Source organism: Diabrotica virgifera, chromosome 6 (genome assembly GCF_917563875.1).
Source record: "Diabrotica virgifera virgifera chromosome 6, PGI_DIABVI_V3a".
NCBI lineage: Eukaryota > Metazoa > Arthropoda > Insecta > Coleoptera > Chrysomelidae > Diabrotica > Diabrotica virgifera.
The window spans coordinates 110,761,453-110,787,305 of NC_065448.1; the positions used below are offsets into that span (position 1 = coordinate 110,761,453).

Here is a 25,853-nt window from a genome sequence, read left to right on the forward strand (position 1 = left end):
ACCGGCGTTGAAAAGAGCGTAAAAATATTTTTAGGAAGTATTTTGAACTCTTAATTACAGTCGAACCCGCTTATTGGAATAGCCTTCGTGCCAAGCAAAAATATTCCTATAACCGGGATATTCTAATAATCGATCATATTGTTGCTATTAGAAACGTTTCGGGTCCTCAAATTTCTATTCCTTAAACCGGGATATTCCTTTAACCGGTATTCTAATAAGCGGGTTCGACTGTATATGAATTAGGTACCATTTAATAAATTCATAACGTATCTTCACATGTAGGTACCTATGTGCGGCAGATTCCTGCAAATAATAATATAACAATTATGGTGCATTTAATGTTAGAAGCATATAATTTGGACCACACATACTACACATACAAAGATTCAAATTTAGATATAAGGCCATCTCAGATTTTGTCTTTTACAAAAATTGCGGACATTCAAAATGAATCTGCCGCCCATAGGTACATGTGAACAAACGTTATGCATTTATTAAATGGTAATTAACATACCTAAAAAGTTTAAAATATTTCCTAAAAAATATTTTTACACTCTTTTCAACGGCGGTATTAACTTTTTAAAAAATTTATATATAATGGGAGAAAGAATTGAAAAAAAAAACAACATATTTTTAAATAAAAAAACAGTTACAACACAACATCTGGTAAACCGATCATTACGGTTCAAGACCTTGATCTTATTCATCAAAAAGAGAACATATATCCAAATCTGGTTGAAATCTGACTTCTCGTTCAAAAGTTATCGTGCTATTAGTCACATATGTATAGTCGCTATTTTGAATGCCCGCCATTTTTCTAAAAGGAACAAAAACTGAGATGGCCTCATATCTAAATTTGAACCTTTGTATGTGTATTATATTATGTGGTCCAAATTACCATTCTACCAATCTACCATTAAATGCACAATAATTCTTATAATATTTGCACGAATCTGGCGCACATATTTACATGTGAAGATACGTTATGCATTTATTAAATGGTAATTAACATAGGTATCTAAAATGTTCAAAATATTTCCTAAAAAATATTTTTACGCTCTTTTCAATGGCGGTATTAGCTTTTTAAAAAACTAATACATACAGGGTGAAAGAATTGAAAAAAAAACAACATATTTTTACATAAAAACCAGGAAAAACACAATTTCTGGTAAACCGATTCTTCCGGTTCAGGAGCTCGATCTTATACATGAAACAAAGAACCAATATACCAAATTTGGTTCAAGTCGGACTTTTCGTTTAAAAGCTATCGTGCTAGTAATTCCATATGTATCGTCGCCGTTTTGAATGCCCGCCATTTTTGTAAAAGGCAAAATCTGAGATGGCCTCATATCTAAATTTGACCCTTTTTATGTGTAGTATATGTGGTCCAAATTATGTACTTCTATCATTAAATGCACAATTGTTTCACATATCGTCTACACTATCGGCTTTTTGACGTCGATTGATAAATCGTTGTTGATATCTGGATCCACTACTACATACCAGAGAACATAATGAACGCACGTCAGTAGACTGAAGCCAGCAAAAGTGCTCCAAGGTGGTTAAAAGTTGATCAATGGGTTGGAAAGTATGGTCACTGAATTTTGAAATTGCAAAGGCATAATTTTAAGTTTAAGTGATTTTTTGACAAAAGTAAAACTATCAAATGCCAATATTGTGCATTATTGGACAAACTGAAGAAGGAGCTTAGTGAGAAACGATCTCATATACAAAAGAAAAAAGTGTTGTGACTTCAAGACAATGCACCGACTCACAAGAGCGTTATGATAATAGCAAAAATTCATGAAATGAATATTGAGTTGCTTTTTCATCCAGATTATTCTCCTGATTTGGCCCCCTCCGATTACTATGTGTTCCCAAATCTGAAGAGATCGATAACAAATAAAAAATTCCTTCCAGAATTATATTATTAGAACGGCATAAAGAAGTTTCAAAATTGCTTTTTCTTTTCCTTTTTCTTCTTTAAGTACCATTTTCTATCGAGGTTTGGAAATCATCATGGGTATACGGACTCTGTTGACCGCTGCTCGAAATGGTTCTGCAATACTGCATTCAAACCATTCTCCCAAGTTCTTAACCCAGAATATTCTTCGTCTTCCCACATGTCGCTTTCATAAGTTTTGCCCTCTCACCACTTGTCCTAAGTACCCAAGCTTTCGTCTTTTGATAGTTAATATTATTTCCGCTTCATTTCCTATCCTCCGAGATACTCCCATGTTTGTCATACTTTGAATCCATGAGATAGGATTCAGTAGGACTCTTCCGTAGCACCAAAATTCAAAGGCGGCCAACTTATTCAGCTGTACCTGTTTTAGTGTTAACATTTTCAAACCATAAAGGAGAGTAGGCAACAGGTAACACCGATGCATTTTTTGCGTAGTTCTAACCTTATATGCATTGCTTCTTATTGCATTGCTCCTGTTTAGCTATATCATACTGATGACGACTAATAAGTCAGAAACACGTGTCTATGGTTGCATTCCATCTTGTGCATATTTTGTTTTTCATACTTATTGCGAGCCATGCCGATATTTATTAACTCGCGCTAACCTCTCCTTGTTTGATTGTTTAAAACGTTCTAAACGTTTAGCATTCCTTGCCTCAGGTAGCTGTAGCTTCCTCCGTGGATTTGTTAGTTGTTGCTCTCGAATCCTGAGGGTCTTCTAACATTATAGCCACAAATTTGTTGCATTGCTCCTGTTTAGCTATATCATACTGATGACGACTAATAAGTCAGAAACACGTGTCTATGGTTGCATTCCATCTTGTGCATATTTTGTTTTTCATACTTATTGCGAGCCATGCCGATATTTATTAACTCGCGCTAACCTCTCCTTGTTTGATTGTTTAAAACGTTCTAAACGTTTGGCATTCCTTGCCTCAGGTAGCTGTAGCTTCCTCCGTGGATTTGTTAGTTGTTGCTCTCGAATCCTGAGGGTCTTCTAACATTATAGCCACAAATTGGTTGCATTGCTCCTGTTTAGCTATATCATACTGATGACGACTAATAAGTCAGAAACACGTGTCTATGGTTGCATTCCATCTTGTGCATATTTTGTTTTTCATACTTATTGCGAGCCATGCCGATATTTATTAACTCGCGCTAACCTCTCCTTGTTTGATTGTTTAAAACGTTCTAAACGTTTGGCATTCCTTGCCTCAGGTAGCTGTAGCTTCCTCCGTGGATTTGTTAGTTGTTGCTCTCGAATCCTGAGGGTCTTCTAACATTATAGCCACAAATTGGTTGCATTGCTCCTGTTTAGCTATATCATACTGATGACGACTAATAAGTCAGAAACACGTGTCTATGGTTGCATTCCATCTTGTGCATATTTTGTTTTTTATATATAAATATATATTTTTTAATTTTTTAATTTATTTTTTAATTTTTTATTTATTTATTATGTGTTTTTTTTCCTAACCTAAGGATTATTAACTGGGATACATAAGTGCTCAGGGGTCTTTCAGAGCAAAATCAAACAAGACCAGACCACGGAAAGGAGGGTCAACAAATGGGGTAAACAAAGGTAACTTATATACAGTAGACTCGCGATTATCCGAGGTAACTGGGACTGTGACTACCTCGGATACGGAAAAACTCGGTTAACACTGAGATTGGTTATATTGATAGAAAAACACGTAAATAGTCATAACTGTGGATATTTTAATGACAAAATTAATACATTACTGTCTATAAAAGATAAAAACATTTACCTTATCAATATTACTGTTTAAAAAGTCTTTGATTTTGCATAAGCTTTATTCCTCTTTTTGATATTGAGGCGGCGATGTTGCGCCAAGGTTGAAAATTGTAACTCACCAGTTATGACTTTTGCTTCGGTTAACCGAGGGGCTCGGATGACCGAGTCTCGGATAATCGCGAGTCTACTGTATATAATTTCACAATTTTAGTTTTATATTATTAATGTGTTTAATTAGGATCTCGTATATACTTTTATCTTTTGTAGCAATCAATGTTTGCAAACTAAAAGGTTTTCTTATGTGTTGTTTAGTATGAATTTGATTTATAAAATGTTCTACTTCTTTTTCTTTTAGTTGGCAATCTAATACCATATGTTCTGCGGATCCTAATTCTCCACGTTCACAACAGTTTGTGTCAGACAATCCTATTTTATATTTATGTTCTGGAACTAAGGAGTGACCAAACCTAAGTCTACATATATATGATATGAGGACCTTGTTGCCTTGATAATCACTAAACCAGCCTTTAGATGGAATATCTGTTTGAATAATTTGCAAAATTAAAATCGACTAATTACCACGGCGTCAGGAAATTTTTTAAATAAACATTAATTTTTGGTGCTACGTGCAGGACAGCGGTGTTCGATTCACACAAGTTGATTTCCACCAAAATTTCTTCGAATCTTTATCTAATATATTATTTTCTTACTCTATATTTTGTTGTAATTTAATATTTTAATTCCACAAAAATCAAACTAATTTTATTATTGTTTGTGAAATATTGCTTAAATAATTGCATATGTTTGAAAATAATAAACTTTTATTCTCTAAGTTAAAATATATGAACACAGAAAGTTTTTGCTAAAAAAAGTGTTATTTCAAAGGATAGAGTATGTGTTTTTATTTTGCAATAAACAAATTTATTTATTTATATGGAAATGTAATAAAAATTAAAATGTATCAATCATTATCAAAGGTCATTGGAATGTCCAATCAGAGCAAACTATCCGCTGTCCTGCGCATAGCACCAATAATTAATGTTTATTTAAAAAAATTCGTAACGCCTTGGTGGTTAATCGATTTTAGTTTTGCAAATTGCAAATGGAAGGTATAGTACACTTCTATAAGCAAAAAAAAATTCAACTTGCTATCTGCTTTATTTTCAGTCCTGTAACATTTTGAAAAAATGAATTTTTTTTGCGAAAGCTGGATAGCAAAATTTATTTTGCAAAATCTTTTGAACCGATCTTATTTAAATTTACAGTATTGTTTTACTGTATCATAAAGTTTTTCTGGGTGAAATATGAAGGTCCTAAGTCTAGCATAAATGGTTGAAAAACGTAAAATTTGAATACTTGTTTTTGTATGTTTTTTTCGCAATTATTGCTATTTTGCAACAAGGGTGACTACTTTTTAAATTTAGAACCAATTTTATATTGTAGGAAATTTAATTACGCAACTTTTATGCCAGTACAATTTTTCTCGCAAAAGAATACTTTTAAAGTTATAATCAAAAACGAAGAAAAAAATTGAATTTTTTCTTTATTTTTTGACATTTTGATTATTTAAACAATGTTCCGGACCTTTTTGAGAGGGAGGATAACTCAAATATTATTATGTGAATTATTTTCAAGCAATTTCTGCAAAAAACTTTGAGTCACCTCTCAACGTCCAAATGTACCAACATTTTTACAGACAGGTCTAATTTGCTAAAAGTGAAAATATGGGACAATCTGACTCAGTAAGAACAATTTTTTCTTGAGAGCCTCCTGTTGTAAACATCAGTCACATTGCATCTATCTGGCTTAATTTGTTCATTGATTATACTGATTTCAGTATTCTGGAGCTTGTATAGGTCTCACAAGAGATATCTACAGTGTCCTTAAAATCAGCTTGCACAGGTTTGGAGGACGGTATTGGTAGGTACTACTGGTTTGTGAAGTTACTCGATAGTTTCCGAAAAGTCTTTGCCTTTTTTGCATTTTAATGCCTAACAGTCATACAACATTTAATTAACTGCTTTAGGTCCTTTGCTATAGATACTGCAGCTCAACTCCTTTTTACACAAGTCATTCCAATATACATTTGGCGATATGCTTGATCTGATATATTTCTTCTTCTAAAGGTGCTTATCTTCTGGAGATGTTGGCGACCACATTTACCCATCTTATTCTAGTTACAGCAGCTCGAAATAGATCAGTTGACGTTAGACCAGTCCAGGATATACGTCTACATCCAGGGCCTCTCTTGCCCTCAATCGTGCCTTGTAGAATCAACTGTAGTAGCCGGTATTTGTCATTACGCATAATGTAGCGTATTTATTATTACGCAATATGTTTTGCTGAAGATGGGGAAGGAATGCGAAGTCATAAAAACCATACAAACGAGAAAACTGGAATATCTAAGCCACATAATGAGAGGGGAAAAGTACTCCCTGCTAAGACTTACACTCCAACGTAAAATCTCGGAAAAGAGAAACGTGGAAAGTAGGAGGATCTCCTGGTTGCGAAATTTAAGGGAGTGGTATGGGTGCAGTTCAATACAGTTGTTCAGAGCTGCAGCCAACATAGTTAAGATTGTTGTGATGGTAGCCAACCTCCGATAGGAGAAGGTACCTACTGCCAGAAGAAGAAGAATAATGTGACCGAAGTAAGCCAATTTTCTGTTCTTCATGGTGTTAATTATTTCTTTGTCTTTTCTTAGCCTCTGGAGAATACTTATGTTAGTTGAGTGATGTATATATGAGACCCTCAACATACGTCGGTAGCACCACATTTCAAACGCCTCTAACCGTTTTATGGTATCTTCTGTAAGACTCAAACTTTCAACTCCGTAGAGAAGAACACTAAAATCTTAATATCTAAGAATCCTTATGCGTATATTGATACTTAAAGATAAGTTGCAGAGAATCTTCCTAAGACTGTTAAAAGAGCTTCTTGCGTTTTGAATACGAGTTTTTATTTCGTAGCTATGATCCCAAGTGTCCTTAATGTTGCAGTCCAGATGTCATATTTTCTGTACTATTTCTAGGGGTGTATTGTTTACGGTAATTTGGGCGTTTATGTTGGTGTTCTTACTAATGATCATTATTTTTGTCCTCTTGCAATTTAGTTTTAGGCAGTATTTGTTATAATACTAAATGTACTACTATGTACTACTAAATGTGCTACTGTATAATACTAAAAAAGAAATATCAGAGATTCTTTTATTTACCCTATATAGTTTAATTTCTCCGACATAAATCATCGGGTTTTTGATATGTACTTTTTTATTTGTTAGCTTCATTCTTTTTGTTATGGAGTATTTATAAATTTGCTTGCAATGTTTTCTTTTCTTATGTTTCTAGAACTCTGTCGCCGATGTCGTTTCGATGTATTACCAATATGTTCTTTACCTCTACAATTCATGACTTTGTATATAAAAAACAGCTATCTTGGCTAAATACAATCTTACCAGGGAACTTACATAATATTTGCTGGCCAGATCGACAAAAGTAATAAAACAACACATATTTTATATTTCTGTTACCAAATGTCTATTTTATTTTAGTTAAAAATTTTTTACAAAAACTGTTTTAAACTTACAAATAAATTTATCAACAAAATACTTTATATATTTATAATTTTTATAAATATTACATCTTAAACTGAGTGAACTTTATATTTTTTGCCTCCGTGTGAGGCGTGCTTTTTGGCGAACTTTTCTGCGCTTTTATGATGTTTTTCAAAACCACCCTGTCCTTTATGAGCTTTGGCATCAGAATCATGATGTGTTTTTCCAGATTTATATGACTTACCACCGGCTTTAGCTGATGATGCATTCTAAAATAAAAATAAAGAATTTGTTACATTTTTTGCTACATAAACTGTACTAAAGTAATATCGACAAATTAATATTATGTCCCTATTTTATTTGTAAGAATATCTACAATTTTTGTAGAGGAAACTTTAGCTATTAGTCGGAGAGATAGAAGCGGATTTTGTGCGTGATAAGTAATATGGAAAAACTATACAAGGATATGTTGAATTAGTTGTGTACATGACTTTCACCAACGACCGGAAACCAGAGTTGGGGCCGAGGGTAGCTATAAGGGGTCAAAGTCGCGGATTTTATTTTTTTTATGACGCTCATGATCGAGATAGTGCACCAAAATTTGGGAATAAGTAGGTCATGACGTAACTAAGTAAAATCTTTAGGGGCGGAACGCTGCGTGGCCGACAAAGGGATGGGGGTAGGGGTGAATATAAAAAATATAAAGGGTTTTTTGCGACGTTCGTGATTGAGATAGTGGACCAAAATTTGGGAATAGGTAGATCATGACATTACTAAGTAAAATCCCCAGAGCCGGAAACCAGAGTTGGGGATTAGGGTAGTTATAAGGGGTCAAAGTCGACGTATTTATTATTTTTTTTTGTTACGCTCATGATCGAGAGAGTGCACCAAAATTTGGGAATAAGTAGGTCATGACATAACTAAGTAAAATCTCCAGGGGTGGCACGCTGCGTGGCCGACAAAGGGGTGAATACAAAAAATATAAGGGTTTTTTGCGACGTTCGTGATTGAGAGAGTGCACCAAAATTTGGGAATAAGTAGACCATGACATAACTAAGTAAAATCCTCAGAGCCGGAAACCAGAGTTGGGCATGAGGGTAGTTATAAGGGGTCAAAATCGCAGCTTTTATTATTTTCTTTGTGACGCTCATGATCGAGATAGTGCACCAAAATTTGGGAATAAGTAGGTCATGAGGTAACTAAGTACAGTCTCCAGGGGTGGAACGCTGCGTGGCCGATAAAGGGTTGGGGGTAGGTGTGAATATAAAAAATATAAGGGGTTTTCTGCGACGTGCTAGATTGAGATAGTGCACCAAAATTTGGGAATAAGTAGACCATGACTTAGCTAAGTAAAATCCCCAGAGCCGTAAACCAGAGTTGGGGATGAGGGTAGTTTTAAGGGGTCAAAGTCGCAGTGTATATTTTTTTGTGACCCGGCACCACATTTGTCCCCCACGCAGCGTTCCGTCCTTGGGGATTTTACTTAGTAATGTCATGATCTACTTATTCCCAAATTTTGGTGCACTATCTCAATCACGAACGTCGCAAAAAACCCCTTACATTTTTTTATATTCACCCCTGCCCCACCCCTTTGTCGGCCACGCAGCGTTCCACTCCTTGAGATTTTACTTAGTTACGTCATGACCTACTTATTCCCAAATTTTGGCGCGCTATCTCGATCATGAGCGTCACAAAAAAAATAATAAAAAACGGAACTTTGAGCCCTTATAACTACCTTCCTTTCCCACTCTGGTTTCCGGCTCTGGGGATTTTAATTATTTATGTCATGGTCTACTTATACCCAAATTTTGGTGCACTATCTCAATTACGAACGTCACAAAATATCCCTTATATTTTTTATATTCACCACTAACCCCACCCCTTTGTCGGCCACGCAGCGTTGAGCCCCTAGAGATTTTACTTAGGTACGTCATGACCTACTTATTCCCAAATTTTGGTGAACTATTTCGATCATGAGCGTCATAAAAAAATAATAAAAACCGCGATTTTGACTCGCGGTTGATAATTCAACATATCCCGGTATAGTTTTTCCATATTACTTATCACGCACAAAATCCGCTCCCAGCTCTTAGACTATATAAATAAATCGCCTAGATTAGTGTGTCAAAAAGCTAATTAAGGGAACTTGTAATACTGAGTTTACATCGGTCTTTCAAACCTATTTATTTATTTAGCGTATGGCTACATCACAGTTTTGTGTATAAGAAAAGAGGACAATACGTCAGAAACAGTAAATATTAATAATTAATTTTTACAAACAAAAATTCAGTTGACAAATATATATTCAATTGACTCTTTGTTCGCCACTAACAAATATGACATTCCTCTATGGTCCTAAATGCAAAAACGAAGAAAATATCAAATTCGTTTGGACTAAAAATCGTACAGGTATTACTGATAATGAGGACGTATTCGACGATTCTATCAATTTTTGGCTTCTAGCTGTCTCAATGTTCTGGAAGAGCATACCGGATATTTTTTGGTCACCACTTTCGAGAAACTGCGCACATGCTCTTCACATGTTTCAGTCCACCCGGGCATATATTCTGTGAGATACCCCCTAGGGATGGTTTCCTTGGCAGTGCTTATTACTGCACCTACAATTCTCTCGTAATGTTTGCTAGTTTGGAGGATTCAGCTCAAGGTGTTGTCTAGTTGTTTGGAGAGTTGTTAGTGAGTTATCATTAGTATCTTTTGAGACAAAGCATGGATTTGGATTATATTATTTTCTCCATGCAGCTGATTTAAATGCGCCTCTGCCTTTGGAATAAAAAATTAGAGATGTGTTTGTGCCTCCCCATTATCCTTCGAGATATACTTCCACATTTTGTGGTGGCTGTTGAAATCACCGATGTATGTAGTAGGTTGTGGTGAATAAATCTTTACCACTCCTGGTTTTCATTTACTGGTTGGGGGTTTACATAATATGTTAACTATAATGTATTTATTTATATGTTAACTTTATTTCTGATTACTAGTTTATCTGATTTTATTTATGAAATGACACTATTATGGATGTTATTAATGACCAATTCTATAGACCGTTATTAATCGGTTTATTTTCAGTCGCTCTGTCAGTTGGATTTGTATTTGTTATAGAATAGAAGCCTCAACCTTCGACATTGTACGTATATATCTCTTCTACCTAATATTTGTAACTCTTCTTTAATTCTATTTTGGCCCCAACTATTAAAATATTTAACCCCAAATCTGCTCAGAATGTCCCTAATATCATATAGCCAACTTTTCTGTTTTGACTTAATCAGCAAGTGATAGATTTGGTTTTTTTCTTTCTTTGTGGAGATCTCTGTGTAACTGTATCTCGGCATAATCTTAAAACTCATGCTTTAACTTATTATTATTGGGCAGAAACAAAAGACAGCAACAGTATTTATAGATCTAACAGCAGCATATGATACTGTTTGGAGACAGGGATTAATATATAAACTGGCCCGCATTATCCCCTGCAGAAAGATAATTAACCTCATTGACAACATGCTGACCAACAGAGCCTTCCAGGTTATAATGGGAAAGGAGACGAGTAGACAGATGAAACTTAACAATGGTCTTCCACAGGGTTCTGTCCTTGCCCCTTTACTTTTCAGCCTCTATATTGCTGACATGCCTGAAACCGAATCTCGGAAGTTTGGATATGCTGACGACTGGACCCTTGCAACAAGCCACCAATCTTTAGAAACTACAGAAATCACTCTCACGAATGACTTATCCATCCTCAGCGAATACCTTAAGAAATGGAGACTACAGCCAAGTACTACAAAAACTGAAGTATCAGCTTTTCATCTAAACAACAAGTTGGCAAACAGAGAATTGCGAGTGTATTTTAATAACAAGCTGTTAAAACACAATAAATACCCGAAATACCTTGGGGTTACTCTAGACAGAACGCTCACATTCAGAGAACACCTGACGAAAACAGCAGCAAAATTGAAAACACGCAACAATATAATACAGAAACTCTGCGGCACTACATGGGGGTCCACAGCATCAACATTAAGGTCCTCTGCTCTTGGCCTGATATATCCGGTGGCAGAATACTGTGCACCAGTGTGGCTAAATCGCAGGCATACCCACCTGGTCGACACCCAACTAAACCGTACTATGCGTATGATAACAGGCACAATTAAGCCCACCCCTACAATGTGGCTACCTACCCTTAGTAATATAGCACCACCCAACCTACGCCGCGAACATGCATTGGTTAAAGATTATAACAAAATAATGGACAGTCGCCAGCTTCTAGTCCACAACGACATCCCCGATATTCTTGGAAACCGTCTCCGATCCAGGTTACCCCCTCTACAATCTGCTCAAGCGCTGCAGCAATCCAACTTTGACTTAAATACCCGATGGAGAGAAGATTGGGAAAGTAGGACAGATCCGCATTACCATAGTCTACCGGACATCATAGGGAAACCTGGCGAATTTGAACGTCCCCGTAAGATTTGGGCAGCCCTTAATCGAATTCGAACAAACTGTGGAAGATGCGCCGACTCCCTCCACAGATGGGGTAAACTCCCCTCGCCTTCTTGTGACTGCGGCGCTGCAAGACAGACGATCAGTCACATTGTTCAGGACTGCCCACGCAGAGCATACACAGGCGACCCTATAGACTTTGTAATGGCAACCGAAGGGTCAATCGAATATATAAAAAAAATTGGACATCTGTTTGTGATGCATTGTATAATGCATAAATCTAAATATATTCTGTGATATACTTAAGCCATACGCTAAATAAAATAAATTGGGCAGAAGTTGCGTTCATTTATATACTGCAATTTTAGTATAGTATTATACTGTCTTATGGAAATTTATATGTGAATATTATACCATTAAAATTTAAATTATAATAAAAGCTATGCACGTTATTCAGATATTAGTCTATATAGAAGCACGACCAGGAAGTCTACACCACATTCACATAGCAAATTCCCAACTATAAACAAATGCACGTGTTAGTATTCGCCGTCTCATTCGTCAAGAGGCTGTTAAATGTAATTTATTGCCCTAAACGAGGCGGATTCTCATTTTACAGGTCCAAACTGGTCAGTCTGCAAATTCAAATTGTAGGTAGCGTGTTGGTTTTTAAGATACACTTCAGGACGACCCTGTTTAGCTTCCATGTGCGTTTGTTTACAGTTGGGAATATGTAAAATGAATGGACTGTATACCTGAACATCTTGAAATAGAACTTGCTTGAATGTATGTGATGATTTAAAGTTATGTAATAATTAAAATAAAAAACTGCTGAAAAAGGCAATAGCATCAAGTATCATTATATTACAGTATGCGGTAAAATAAACAGTTGTACCTACTGAAATGAATATTGAAATGTTTATGAGTATTTATATAATATCCAGTATACACAGTGGCGGCTCGTGGTAATTTAAATTGGGTGTTCAATTAAGGAATGTAATTATAGACACGGTGGGGGGGTTTTGGGACCTCGCCCTTTTTTGTCTAAAGGACACCGCACACATCTTATGGAATATATAACTCAAATTCAATAAAACTTACATAAATAGATTCATCTCAATTTAACGGCCATTTCGTATCATTGCGCCAATTCTTAATTATGATTAATTACAAAATTTTACACAATCGATAAGACCGGATAAAATGTAACGATTTTTTTAACTTGGTCGTTAAAGTCTATTTTATATTGATTTCCTATACCCAGAATCTAATAATTGGCAAACATCAATATTGCCCATATCTGAGAGTTTCATTTCATTTTTTAAATGAATTTGGGAAGATCCGTGATTTTTAATTTTTGTCGATAAATGAGATAAATCCCGAACGCCCGTTTTTGTCCACTCTGAAGAAATAGTTTCATTTTTCGAAAGTACTAAACATGGAAAACAAAACAAAGAATGTAGTCTATCACAAGTTTAAAGCAACGTTTAAACTTTTTGTTTTTTATAGCACATTCTTGTACCAAGTTTATCTCCGGCCGAGGTGGACCATTATTTTTTATAAGAAGTCGATTTTAAAAACTATTTGCATTTTCCTTTATAAAATCCAGTGAATAAGGCTCCATCATAAAACTATTAATATTGTATTTAAGATTTAACTGTATTTAACTAGAACCCACAACAGAAAATTCCAAACTGTGAACCGAAACCAGAGAACGTTCTCCGCCGAAACGCACCCCTGGTCTCTGGGTGCACTGCACAAATTCTTACTATTTTAGATAGGCGAAATGCTCTTTCACCGATTTTAAGATTTCTCTTTCTAATACAGGCGTAGGTTAGTACTGGCTGGTTCAATTTGAATTCTGCACCAGAGCACAAGTATCTGCACTTGTCACGTGCATCCAGCGGCGCGGCGTAGAGCAAATAAATATGATTACTAAATAAAGTTATATTTTAATTTAATGATTCTATAAGATTAATAAAAATATTTTAATATTTATGAGATTTAAAAAAACTGTATTTTAATTAACTTTTATTGGGTGTTCACTGCACAAGTGAACCAATGGAGAAACCGCCCCTGAGTATACATGATATAGCCTTGCGAACAATACTCACGACGACGCACGTTCTCGATAAAACAGATGTTAAAGATGGCATCTGGCCAGTGGCGGATTTACGGGAAGGAAAAATGAGGAAATTCCCCCCTCCTAACAAAGTCCAAAATTAAAGAAAAAAAATTGTTTAAACACAAAAATATATAAGCTGACATGGAACCGAAACCACAGAAAGACAAATTCAACCTAATAAACACGCTAGTTAGGAAAATTATGCCCATAAGTTATTATTTAGGTCTTTTATGTAATCTGAGTTTATTTTTTTTATGTCTTTTGGTTGGTTTTTCATTGAAAGTTCCCCCTAAGGCAAATTTCCCGTCCTATGGCAAATTTCTAGATCCGTAATCTAGATCTAGATTCGGAAACCACTCAGTACGTTTCGGTGACTAATGTCTGGTTGCACCAACAGATCTTAAGCTCCAGATTAGCTAAGCCCTACTTATAGATAGGGCCTCCTTGAGTATCACTTACGTTGCACCATAATTTTAGATTCTTACCTTATTATCAATTACATCTATTATTATATTATGGTATTCTTACTGTAATATATTATAATTATATTATATTAATTCTTATGATATTCTCGACTTAAGCTTAAGATCTGTTGGTGCAACCGGGCATTACATACACATTTGATGCATACGAATTTCAGTACTGTTTATTTTTCCGCACACGGTATATACTTAATATTTATATAGATACTACTTTATAACCCACCTTATGATTCTTTCCTTTCTTTTTTGCGAAACTTTCAGAAGAATATTTAGAATTTTTCTTTCCAAAAATTTCGAATTCGCCGCTCTTTTCTCCGTTACTAAAGAAACTGTCATGTTTGTTAGATTCGTCTTTATGGTACTTCTCACGGAATCCCTAAAAAGTAAAATAATGACAAATATTTTTATTATATAGAATAGTTTTGTCAGAGTCTTAGCAATAATTTAAAAGAAAAGTTATGAGTAGGTATTCAGGAACTCAGGAACCAATATGAAACAGTAAAATTACACAGAATAAAATATAAAATAGGGGCTAATAGGAAGGGTAAATGATGGGAGAAATTTTTAACTTAGCAGGTATTTATTTGCATAGCTGTGTAAAACGCATGTCTAACAACAGCTGTTATCCAAAACGCAGGTGTTAGACAAGGATGCGTATTGTCACCTGGCTTATTCAACATTTATGGTAAACATGTCATGAGAATAGCTTTAGAAGGATGGGCCGGTGGAGTAATATTAGCTGGTAGGAAAATCTCCAATTTAAGATTTGCTCATGAGACTACACTTATAGCAGCAAATGAGCAAGAATCGTTTGATCTCCTGCGAAGAGTTGAGTACGAAAACAATAAAGTTGGTCTGAAAATCAATAAAGCTAAGACAAAAATAATCGTCTTTCCATCACTGGTGTGGACAGATTCCACACTATTCAACTGACCAACATGTTACAGGAATACCAGATAGTAAACAGCCTTGTCTATCTCGGGTATAATATAACTAACGGTGGTAATAATTGTGAAGCAGACGTTCGGAGACGTATTGGTATGGCAAAAAATGTCGCCTAACTAAAGTTTGGAAAGACAGATCTATCTCTTAAAATATTAAGATGAGAGTGGTGAAGAGACTGGTGAATGCCCTTGTATTCTCAATATTTATATAAGTAGGTACGGGACAGAGACTTGGACTCTTCGCACACGCGAGCGTCAAAAAATTGATGCCTTTGAGATATGGTGCTGGAGAAAATTGCTGCGCATACCTTGGACAACTCATAAGACAAGCGTTTCCATTCTATACCAACTCGAGATTAAAAGGAGGCTATCTACAATGAACAGGTCTGCAACGAATTCTGCAATTCTTTGGTCACGTGGTTCGCAGAGGTAACGATAGTTTGGAGAGATTAATTGTTTCTGGAAAAGAGGACGATCACCGACTAGATGGTCCGACCAAATTAAAAATTCAACTGGAAACTCATTCTACGAAGCTCTTAGAGCAGCTGACGATAGAGACCAATGGAAAAAAAATTGTTAGGAATATTGGAAGAAATCACGATCCTCAGTAATGGAGAAACGACAAGAGAGAGAAAAACGCATAAAATAAATTCGAAATTAGAATTTTGAAAGTGCAATTTAGAAAAATCAAATCAGTCTCAGAAAACTATAGGATTACCAAAAGGTGGCAAACGTTGCAGTGAATTATTCATGTATGTCTGTCTGTCCCTCTGTTTGATAGAATGAAAAATGAGGTGTCGAATGAGAGCTCAATACCCAAAAATATTTAAGGTAAGAAATTTAACCTCGGTCTTCCGGTTCCAGAGTTGCAATCGGAGGTACTTTTTAAAGTCACCGAAATAGTACAAGCGATATATTATTCAATGTTCCTTAGCGAGACGAGAACAAATATATTCGTTCACAAAAACTACTAAAAAAATTAGTGAAATCGTATATCAATCTATGCAAAGTTACACGAAGAGTTCAAATATCGACTTTCAGTTCTACTACCAAAAACTGAACATAGACCAATTGGTATAAACATATTTCCAATTGTGAGACCAAAAACTATTCCATTCGGAAGAAGATTTAACTTCAGAAAGGCAAACTGGCAAAAGTATGCAGACATGCTAGATTCTGAGCTGCTACGTCTTAAGCCAAAAGTCGAAAACTAAGAAAAATTTGTAGAGATAATAAAAAATGTATCTGAAAAGCTATCCCCAGGGAATGTAGGCAATAATATGTTCCCGGGATGTCTAGCGAGTCCAAACAACTAATGAGAACGTACGAAACCCTCTATTCCACTGACCCTTTTAGCCAAGAAACGGTTGACTGCTGAGCAGTTCTACTCCAACAGCTAAGTCAAGCCAGAAAGGGAAAGTGGATTGAAACCGTGGCAAAAATGAACATACCACATAGTAGCAAAATAGCATGGAACCTTGTAAAAAAACTTAGCAGTGATTCAAAAGAACATAAACAACCTTGCAAGGTTACTGATTACAGCAAACCAAGTTGCTACTCAACTCCTCATGAATGGAAGAACTAGGAACATATATAAAGACCCATATACTAGAACAAGACTGAATCAGGAGACAAACCACCTAGGAAATCCTTTTATACTAAAATAACTCCACGACGGTATGAACAGGTTAAAAACGGGAAAGCTGCAGGTGTGGATGATATAATATGCAGTGATCAAATAAAGCATCTAGGCCAAGGAGCAAAAAACTGGATCTTGCAACTTTATAACACGTGCTGCAAAGACTGCAAAATTCCAAAATCGTGGAGAAAATCTAAAGCAATAGCCTTGTTAAAACCAGGAAAGGAACCAGAAAATCCCAGTAGCTACAGACCTATTTCGCTATTGTGTCACTTTTTCAAACTATATGAGAGAGTCATCTTCGCCAGAATAGAAAAAAAAATGTCGACAAGCACGTCATCCCACAACAAGGAGGATTCAGACCCGGCAAATCTTGCACTGGTCAAGTTCTCGCACAAACAGAATACATAGAAGAGGGCTTTGAAGAAAAAATAACAGGGGCTGCTTTCGTAGATTTGACAACAGCCTATGACACAGCAAGGCCCAAAACATACTGCAAAACAGACGTTTTTTCGTTGTGCCGGAGGGCAAAGTAAGTAGATGGAGAGTTCAGAAGAACGGCCTCCGACAAGGAAGTGTTCTAACACCAATTCTCTTCAATATATATGTCAAGCATGTCAAGCATGTCCTCTATGCTGACGATCTCGCAATATGTGCTTAAGGAACTAGCTTTGCGGACGAGCGGCATGCCCTATACAAAGCTCGAACACCCCAAAGCGACTAAAATCCAGGAAAAGCTTCCTTGGAACAGTGCAGAATGAACCGCCTGAGTATTTTCGTCTTCCTCAGGTTCAATGGACCGGCCAGTCTCTAGACTTTAAAACGTGGAAAACTATGAATGAGATAAGAACGGGGGTCGCTCCTGTAAAATCAAGCATGGTAAAATGAGGGAAAATACACCAGGATCATGTGAACTGTGACTGGAGAAACACAGAATATTGAGCATCTTCTTACACGCAGAAACTGTCCTCATCAGTGTACCCCCAACGTAGTACTCCCAAAGTAGTACCCCCAAAGATGGAACCAACGTAGCCCGATACTGGGTCGAAATTTTATGAACGACATGTCCGGACACGATAAATAAAGAAGAGGTCTACTTCCAGTAACGTTGGGTGAAATCTAGAAGTCACGAAGTTCAATTGCTTGTTAATCATGTTATCTACTTACTTTCAAGTAATTTGCTTTCTTATGTTTTTTTCCTTCTTGGTACTTCAAGCCATGATGGGATCCTCCACTGCTGTGTTTAGCTGATTGGTGACCACCCTCTTCATTGTGTGATGTTTTCTTTCCACCTTTTTCTAAGTGCGACGTTTTGTGTAAATTTTCTAGTTTTTGACCTTTATTTGCATGCGCTTCATCATGTTTGCTACTTTTTCCGCTTGAACTTCCATGCTTCTTTACAACGACTTGTCCACCTAAAAAACAAAAGTTACTAAGACAAATGCTAAAAATTACATTTAATCTTAGGCTTACCACTTATAATAATAATATAGCTTTAAATGTTTGTTATATTACAAAATATGGCCCATTTGTTTTAACGTATTAAAGAAAGTAACTTTTAGTTTTAAAGTGTAAGAGATTTCACCTGCCATTATTTGGAAAGTTATACTCATTTTTCCCAATCATAATCAAATTTCTAAGTTTTCGATGACGTCAGTCATCAAATTTGAGTATCAACTTCAACAATCAGATGAAGGCTGGTCCATTGTATCCGATTGTTTTTTCAACAAAGTTTTTAGGGAACACCTTTTTTAACAATGAACCTTATACTAAATTTGATTCCTGTGATTTAGTAAACGCATACTTATATAAGCGCTTGATGTATCATGAACATTATTATTGAGTTTATTTTCAGCAATCCTGTATTTCACAAAACCACACATCTTGTTGGGTAAAGTTTTAAGTTTTATCACAATTACTTAATGTATTTTAGTAGCTCGTTCCGACTTGTGGCCCATAGATTTATCAATTAATAATATTGTTTTAAAGTTATTTTCTTGTGGCATCTTAATGCAATTTACTATTTTTGTAGCGAATAAGTCAAAATTTTAATTAAGACACATTTAACTTTTATTTTTATTTAAGTCACAAAATAAGTTTAATGACGTTTCGATTTGATATTTCCGAAGTGGAAATCAAACCATCAAATAAACTTAATTTTAAAGTAAAATTGTGGCTTATTCTCAACAAGAATAGTAAATCAATGTTTTATTTGTTTTTGTTGGAATACCTAGGGGTAACGAATATTAACGGTCATCATCTATCTATCTATCAGTCTTCCGACAGCCAATATTGGACATAGGCCTTCCCTTCGCTTCTCCACATTTCTCTATCCTGAGCCATGTGCCTCCATTTTGAGCCGGCTTCGTGTTTTAGGTCATCTGTCATATACCCATCTCATCTGTGGTCTCCCTCTTTCGTTTGTATGTCCATGGTCTCCACTCTGTAATAATTTTATTCCATCATTAGTCTTCATAGCAACGGTCATCATAGCAATCTTTATGATGTCTGCCGCACCGCGGAAAATAGGCAGGGATGTTGTGTTGAACCTGATTCTGAGAAGTAAGATGTTCTTCTTCCTGTACCTTATTTTCCAAATATTTTTGTACGGCTTGTAGTGGGGCATTTACGGATTCATTTTGAATTGTCCGAACTACTGGAGCTTTTGAGATTTGATGGTGGTCAGTACCTTTAAGTTCTTCTTCATTACTCTGACGACGTCAACAACAACAACAACAACTAATCTCTTTAAAGCATCAGTTAATAAAATAATTATAGGCAGAATGATCGCCAATATTGAAAGAGTAGGCACCAAAAGAAGAAGACTCTGACGACTTCTTAATTTGTGACTCTGTCAGTTTACAGGATCTTAAGTTTTCTCCGATACAGCCACAACTCAAATGCTTCCAATCTTCTACAAATATCAAAAGGGACAGAGAAGATGTGAATTGGGATACACAGCATCTCAATAAACATCATATTACAAATAAACCTTTTAATAATTAAATGCCCGTGGTAATGTTTGTTTAATAAATACGAGTAACCTAGTTTTGCATGCTAGTATTTGATACAAGGTCGAGTTGCAATAATATTCAGTGGGTGTTTATTAACAGTCAGCACTTTAAATCACGGTCACCTCGGCTTACCAAAACAGTAAATAAACAATAACCGACTTTAATTATATTTTTACGAGAACAGATAAATGAATTAGCAGTTGAGATTCGACGGGGTAACATCGATTTCAAGTAAATAATATACCACCAGTTATTTTCTGTGATATATTTAACGTGTAAATAAATGTCTTAACAACGAACTATATTTACTACATCAACCCTCACAGTCGGGGTAACCACCTCTCAGTATCCAGGGTGGCTCAGAAGGCGGGAGCCACCATATGGCGATCCAAGACCAGGGAAGAACTCAGGACCTGGCTCCTCGGTGGCACCTCGACCACCCTAGAATACAGTGTGGTATGCAGAAAAGGATGGAGACGTCAGGCTCGAGACGGAGCTGAGGTATGGAAAATGGAATGGTATGGAAAATGGAACTTGGTATGGAGATGGAACATCGTGGGACAATGGACAATGCTATGGAACCTGCAGCGAGGACTTTTTGGTGATACGAACAAAGACGTGTAAAAGTGGTGAGTCCATATTATCTATTTTTATGCTATTTCCTGATTCGTATAATATAAAATGATGCGAATAACACAAATATAAACTATGAAAGCAGACAACGTACTAACGCTAATACCTTGACACTTCAAAACGTGACTAAATTCCTTTTTCTTAGCTTTACAGTTTAGGCCTTAGACTAGACAATAAATAAATATGCGTAATGGAATAGTACCGAAGGATCGCGGTGATTCACGACAAACCTTTGACCACTAATTCGATAAGAGTCTCCCGGACTCATGGTATGCATTATGGGGGTATGAATGGAAATTATTTTTTTTTAGTTTTTTTGTGCATACTATTTAAATTTTTATACACTAACAAATAGTCATACATGTCAAAAACGAATTCCTAAATCGGCAATGATTGGTATGGATTTAATCACATTTTACGAAGATGTAAATGTACGCTCGAGTCTCTTAGACTCATGTTATGCATCCTAGGGTTAAGGCATACTGATCCAATTCAAATTTCAAAAACAAGGATTCTGCCGTCCGATTTTTTTTATGGGTTTTTAGTCCTAGTTCTAGCGAGTTCACATCTTCTATTATTTCATCCATCAACATATTGAATAGAAATGGGCTGAGGCTGTCTCTCTGCCTGATTCCCGCTGGTGTTGGTATGTTGTCCGTAGTGGTGTCGTTTGTTTTAATTTTTGTCGTGTTGTTATTGTTCATCTGTTTTATAACTTCCACAATGTTTGCCGGTATCCTGTTTTGCTTCATTTTCTGTTATATATCGCTAAGTCTGACTCTGTCAAATGCTTTTGTTAGGTCTACGAAGCAAGTGTATGCGGGTTTGTTATAATCTGTCGCTATCGACTTCTCTTTCAGTTGTTTCACGACAAATATTCCGTCCGTTGTCGACCTGCCTGTTCTGAATACTTGCGGTTCCTCTCTGTTCTTTATCTGTGATTCCAATTTATCGTTGAGTATGCCTGTGTAATAGAAGGCTGTCACTAACGTATTTTTATTTATAATAACTATTTCAGAGAGTCCTTTGTCCTTTCTTAAAAATCGGTATTTTTTGATACTGGTCTGCCAATCTTGTGGTATATCTGTATACCTTGTGGTATATCTTGTGGTATACTGCTTGATCTAAGATTTTGTTAAACAGTGTTGTGAGACAATTAGTGAGTTCCTGACCACCGTATTTCAGCAGTTCGTTCGGTATTCCATCAGCACCTGGCGATCGTCTATTCTTTAATATCTTCATTCTCGCTTCTACTTCAGTTTTTCTAGTGATATACCTGTCTTCTGTTTTTTAATGGTGTTCTTCATTGTCCATGGTTCTTCACCGTTGTAGAGTTCTTTGAAGTATATTTCCCATATCTCAGAGTCTCATTCGGTATCCCCTTTGTCAGTACAAATTGATTTACTGTTTTTTTTTCTGTTTTTCACTTTCCAAACTTTCCTATGTGCGCCATAATATAGATGTCGTGATCCATGCCACTTGTGAACTTCCAATGCTCTCCTTTTACTGTTTTTATTCGCGAATTTATTCTGTTTTTGGTTTCTATATAGATGATATGTTGTTCTTGCGTTCCGGTGCTTTTTTAACACAGATAGCATTTTCTCTTTTGTTCTGCGAGTTCCTCGACTCCTTGACAAAGCCATGGTTTTTTGTTTCTCATTGCGCTAATGTTAATTTTATTTTTGCCAATAAACTCTTCCGCAGCTTGCTGGATGCAGTTTTGATTCCATTCCAGCATTCTTCTTCTTCACAGTTGTACATGTTAATGTTTTCCAATTTGCTTGTCAGCCTGCTTTCATACAACCTTTTTGTAATTTCTAAGGTTCTAAGATTCTATATTATATCTCCCGATGTATGTGGGGGTTTTTTGATTTAAATTGGTTAAATTAAACTACTTAGTCACACCATGAAAATATGGAAGAGAGTAGTATTCGTATACGTAAAGAAAGTCTAAGTTAAAGTTAGTCCAAGGACCCCCACAACATTATGGGATTCAGGTGCTCGGTTTACGTTAAGTGCACTAATTCACGGTCAAGTGGACGAAAATATTTATTATTGAAAGAAGAGAGACTAATTTTGTTCATGTATATTTGCGTGCTGCATATGAATTCGTGGTCAAAAATAGATGCACCGTATTTTAGTCCTCAGAAAACCTCCAAAAAGTCCTCAGAAAACCTCCAAAAAGTCCTCAGAAAACTGAAGAAGTCCGATAGAAAATCTGTTAGAGCAACGTAATAATTATCATATTTTCATGAATGCTTCACACTTACATATCCACTACCAGCATATCTGCAGTTCCGCCTTACCTTTAGAAAACTACTGAGCAGTGGCGGATCTAGGGGAAGAAACGGAAATTTCCCCCTTCCCCCATGACACGGTCCAGAATTAAAGAAAAATTTAAAGAGATTGGTTAAAACATAAAGTTCCAGCACATTTGCCACGTGGACAAAAGCAACTTTTAACTGAAGATGCTAATAATTCATGAATTTTTAGAAAAATCGATGGCTTGTAAAATAAAGAAACAGTCATTTACGCACTACCTTTAAATTCTTTTTCAATCCTATAAATATGCAACATGCAAAAAACTAAATAATGTCTGCCGTATGGCTGGTGCACGATTAATAAGTTAGTATTACCCACCGATCCACATGGAAGGTGCAACAAGTGAAACTGCTCAACAATAATTATTACAGAGGTTATTAATTCCTAACGTTGTACCGGGTGTCCCAATAAGAATGGCGCTCGGCCATATCTCAGGAACCGTTTATAGTACAGCTTCGGGAAAAAAAAAATTATAACAAAAGTTGCCTCGAGAAAAGCCTGGAAATTATTTTCATAATTGTAAGTCCACCGCTAGAGGGCGTAATTGAATATCAAAAATTAAAAAATCAAAATTTTACAAAATTTGCCTAATGAAAAGGCACTGGAAATCCGATTATCGTATTCTTCATAAAATTCTGCGCATATTTTATTTCACAAGTTTAAGTCTACCTGTGCAAATAAGAGGTGGGGGTGAGTGGGAACTTTGTTATGAAAAAATCGCTGTAAGTCCGGTTCTGCTTAATCGATTTTTACAAACTTGGTCTTGTTGAAAACACCTCTTTTTTTTCAATGTAATAGTTATAATTTGGAAACAGCCTATTACGTAATATGCCGGCTAGGGGGCGCTATTTATTTTCTTTTTAGAAATCTAGTTTTCTTTGGAAAATATTAAACACAAGTATGTATTTTTTTCCTGTATTACAAAATTAGACCAAATTAGCAACAGAATACCGAAAACCTCATGTCTACACCTTTTTTCTATCTCGAGATATCTTAAGAAACGTGTAAATTTTAAACATAACTGTTGCTGTCATATAAGTGGAAATATATAAAAGCAAGTAGTGTGCTATGGAAAAAACAAAGAAACATTTTCCAGATGTCACCATATATAATAAATCAAAACAAAATATGAAAAACTCTACTACCGGGGTGACGCCTTTCGGGATATTTCATTGCATATATTCTAGCCACAATGAATTGGGATACACAGCATCTCAATAAACATCATATTACAAATAAACCTTTTAATAATTAAATGCCCGTGGTAATGTTTGTTTAATAAATACGAGTAACCTAGTTTTGCATGCTAGTATTTGATACAAGGTCGAGTTGCAATAATATTCAGTGGGTGTTTATTAACAGTCAGCACTTTAAATCACGGTCACCTCGGCTTACCAAAACAGTAAATAAACAATAACCGACTTTAATTATATTTTTACGAGAACAGATAAATCAATTAGCAGTTGAGATTCGACGGGGTAACATCGATTTCAAGTAAATAATATACCACCAGTTATTTTCTGTGATATAGTTAACGTGTAAATAAATGACTTAACAACGAACTATATTTACTACATCAACCCTCATCTTCGGGGTAACCACCCCTAAGTATCCAGGGTGGCACAGAAGGCAGGAGCCACCATATGGCGATCCAAGACCAGGCGAGAACGTAAGGAACAAGCAGTCTAGAACGAGAAATGGGAAAATACGTCAATGTTCTTGCACCTCGACCACCCTAGACAACAGTGTGGTACCTACATGGAAATAATGGAGACATCAGGCCGCCGCGGAGCTGAATGGAATGGAATGGAGACGGAACTACCATATGGAACATCGTGGGACAATGGAAAAGGGACAGTAGTACGGAACGTGCAGCGAGAACTTTTTGGTGATACGAACAAAGACGTTTAAAGTGGTAAGTCCATATTAGCTATTTTTATGGTATTTCCTGATTCGTATAAAGTATAAAGTAATATTAACGTAATTATAATTTAAGACGCACATTACCTATTAAGTTTTACCTATTTTTACTTAATTATTCTATTTTAATTTCCTTATGATACCAATATTTATCAAAATATACAGAATTTTTTTTAACCCTGATATTAGTTATTATAGGACGTAATGATACATTTTATTTGATACTGATTTTTATATGATTTTTTATATATTTACCAACATATTTTATCTTTGCTGATTCTTATCCATTTATTATTTGACTACTGATTTTTATTACATTTGTATTGGCTAAGCAGTAGACCCCTTTTTAATGGTGATTTATATTGAGTGATATACTGATTTTTATGGCAATTTACTATATTTTTACTATTTTTGACATAATATTTTTCATATATATTTACTATACCGCGTAAGACTGTCAAATTTATGCGTTCGTTACGGGTACAGGAATAAGAAAATTATGAATAAATGAGTAGCAACAAAGTTACTTGGGAAGATTTCATCAAAATAGTTGAGGAGATTACGCAAGAAGTAACAAGACAAAGTAGAAGGGTCTTGAAGAAGAAAGTACCTAAATCTAAGGATATACAAGAAGAAGTAACGACACAGCTAATTAAATTGTATAACAAATTCACACATTTAACGAAGAAAAATTGGGAAGCGCTATCGGACAAACAAAGAGAAGCGTGCAACAAATATTTCGGAAAAATAAGAGACAAAGTTATACGCTCATTTCAAGCTGTAAACTTAAGGACAGTAGTTCCAAGTTCAATACACCAACTAATCGACAAGGAAATAGAGGAAGAACAAAGCGACGAAGAAGTAGAAGAGGAAAAAAGTGACGAGGAGATAGAGGAAAAAATTGACGAGGAAATAAAAGAGGGAAAAAGCGACATAAAACAAGAGATAAAAATATTAAACATGGCTCTGACAATCAACGAATTTTTGAATATTGCAAGCAAGGTATTGCCCAACGAGTTTGATGGAAGCGCAGGGAAATTACAA

General features: G+C 35.7%; 1 protein-coding gene across 1 annotated transcript in view; it reads right to left on the reverse strand.

Annotated features, from left to right (window-relative positions):
• Positions 1-7,234: 7,234 nt before the first annotated feature.
• LOC126885951 (hornerin-like) overlaps positions 7,235-25,853 on the reverse strand; it is a 104,108-nt gene continuing 85,489 nt past the window's right edge. Inside the window, exons 3-5 of the mRNA XM_050652773.1 lie at positions 18,088-18,335; positions 14,561-14,713; positions 7,235-7,544 (exon numbers count right to left, since the gene is read on the reverse strand). Of these exons, the coding sequence (XP_050508730.1) occupies positions 7,365-7,544; positions 14,561-14,713; positions 18,088-18,335 (581 nt within the window). The 3' untranslated portion in view covers positions 7,235-7,364. The remainder of the gene's footprint in view (positions 7,545-14,560; positions 14,714-18,087; positions 18,336-25,853) is intronic.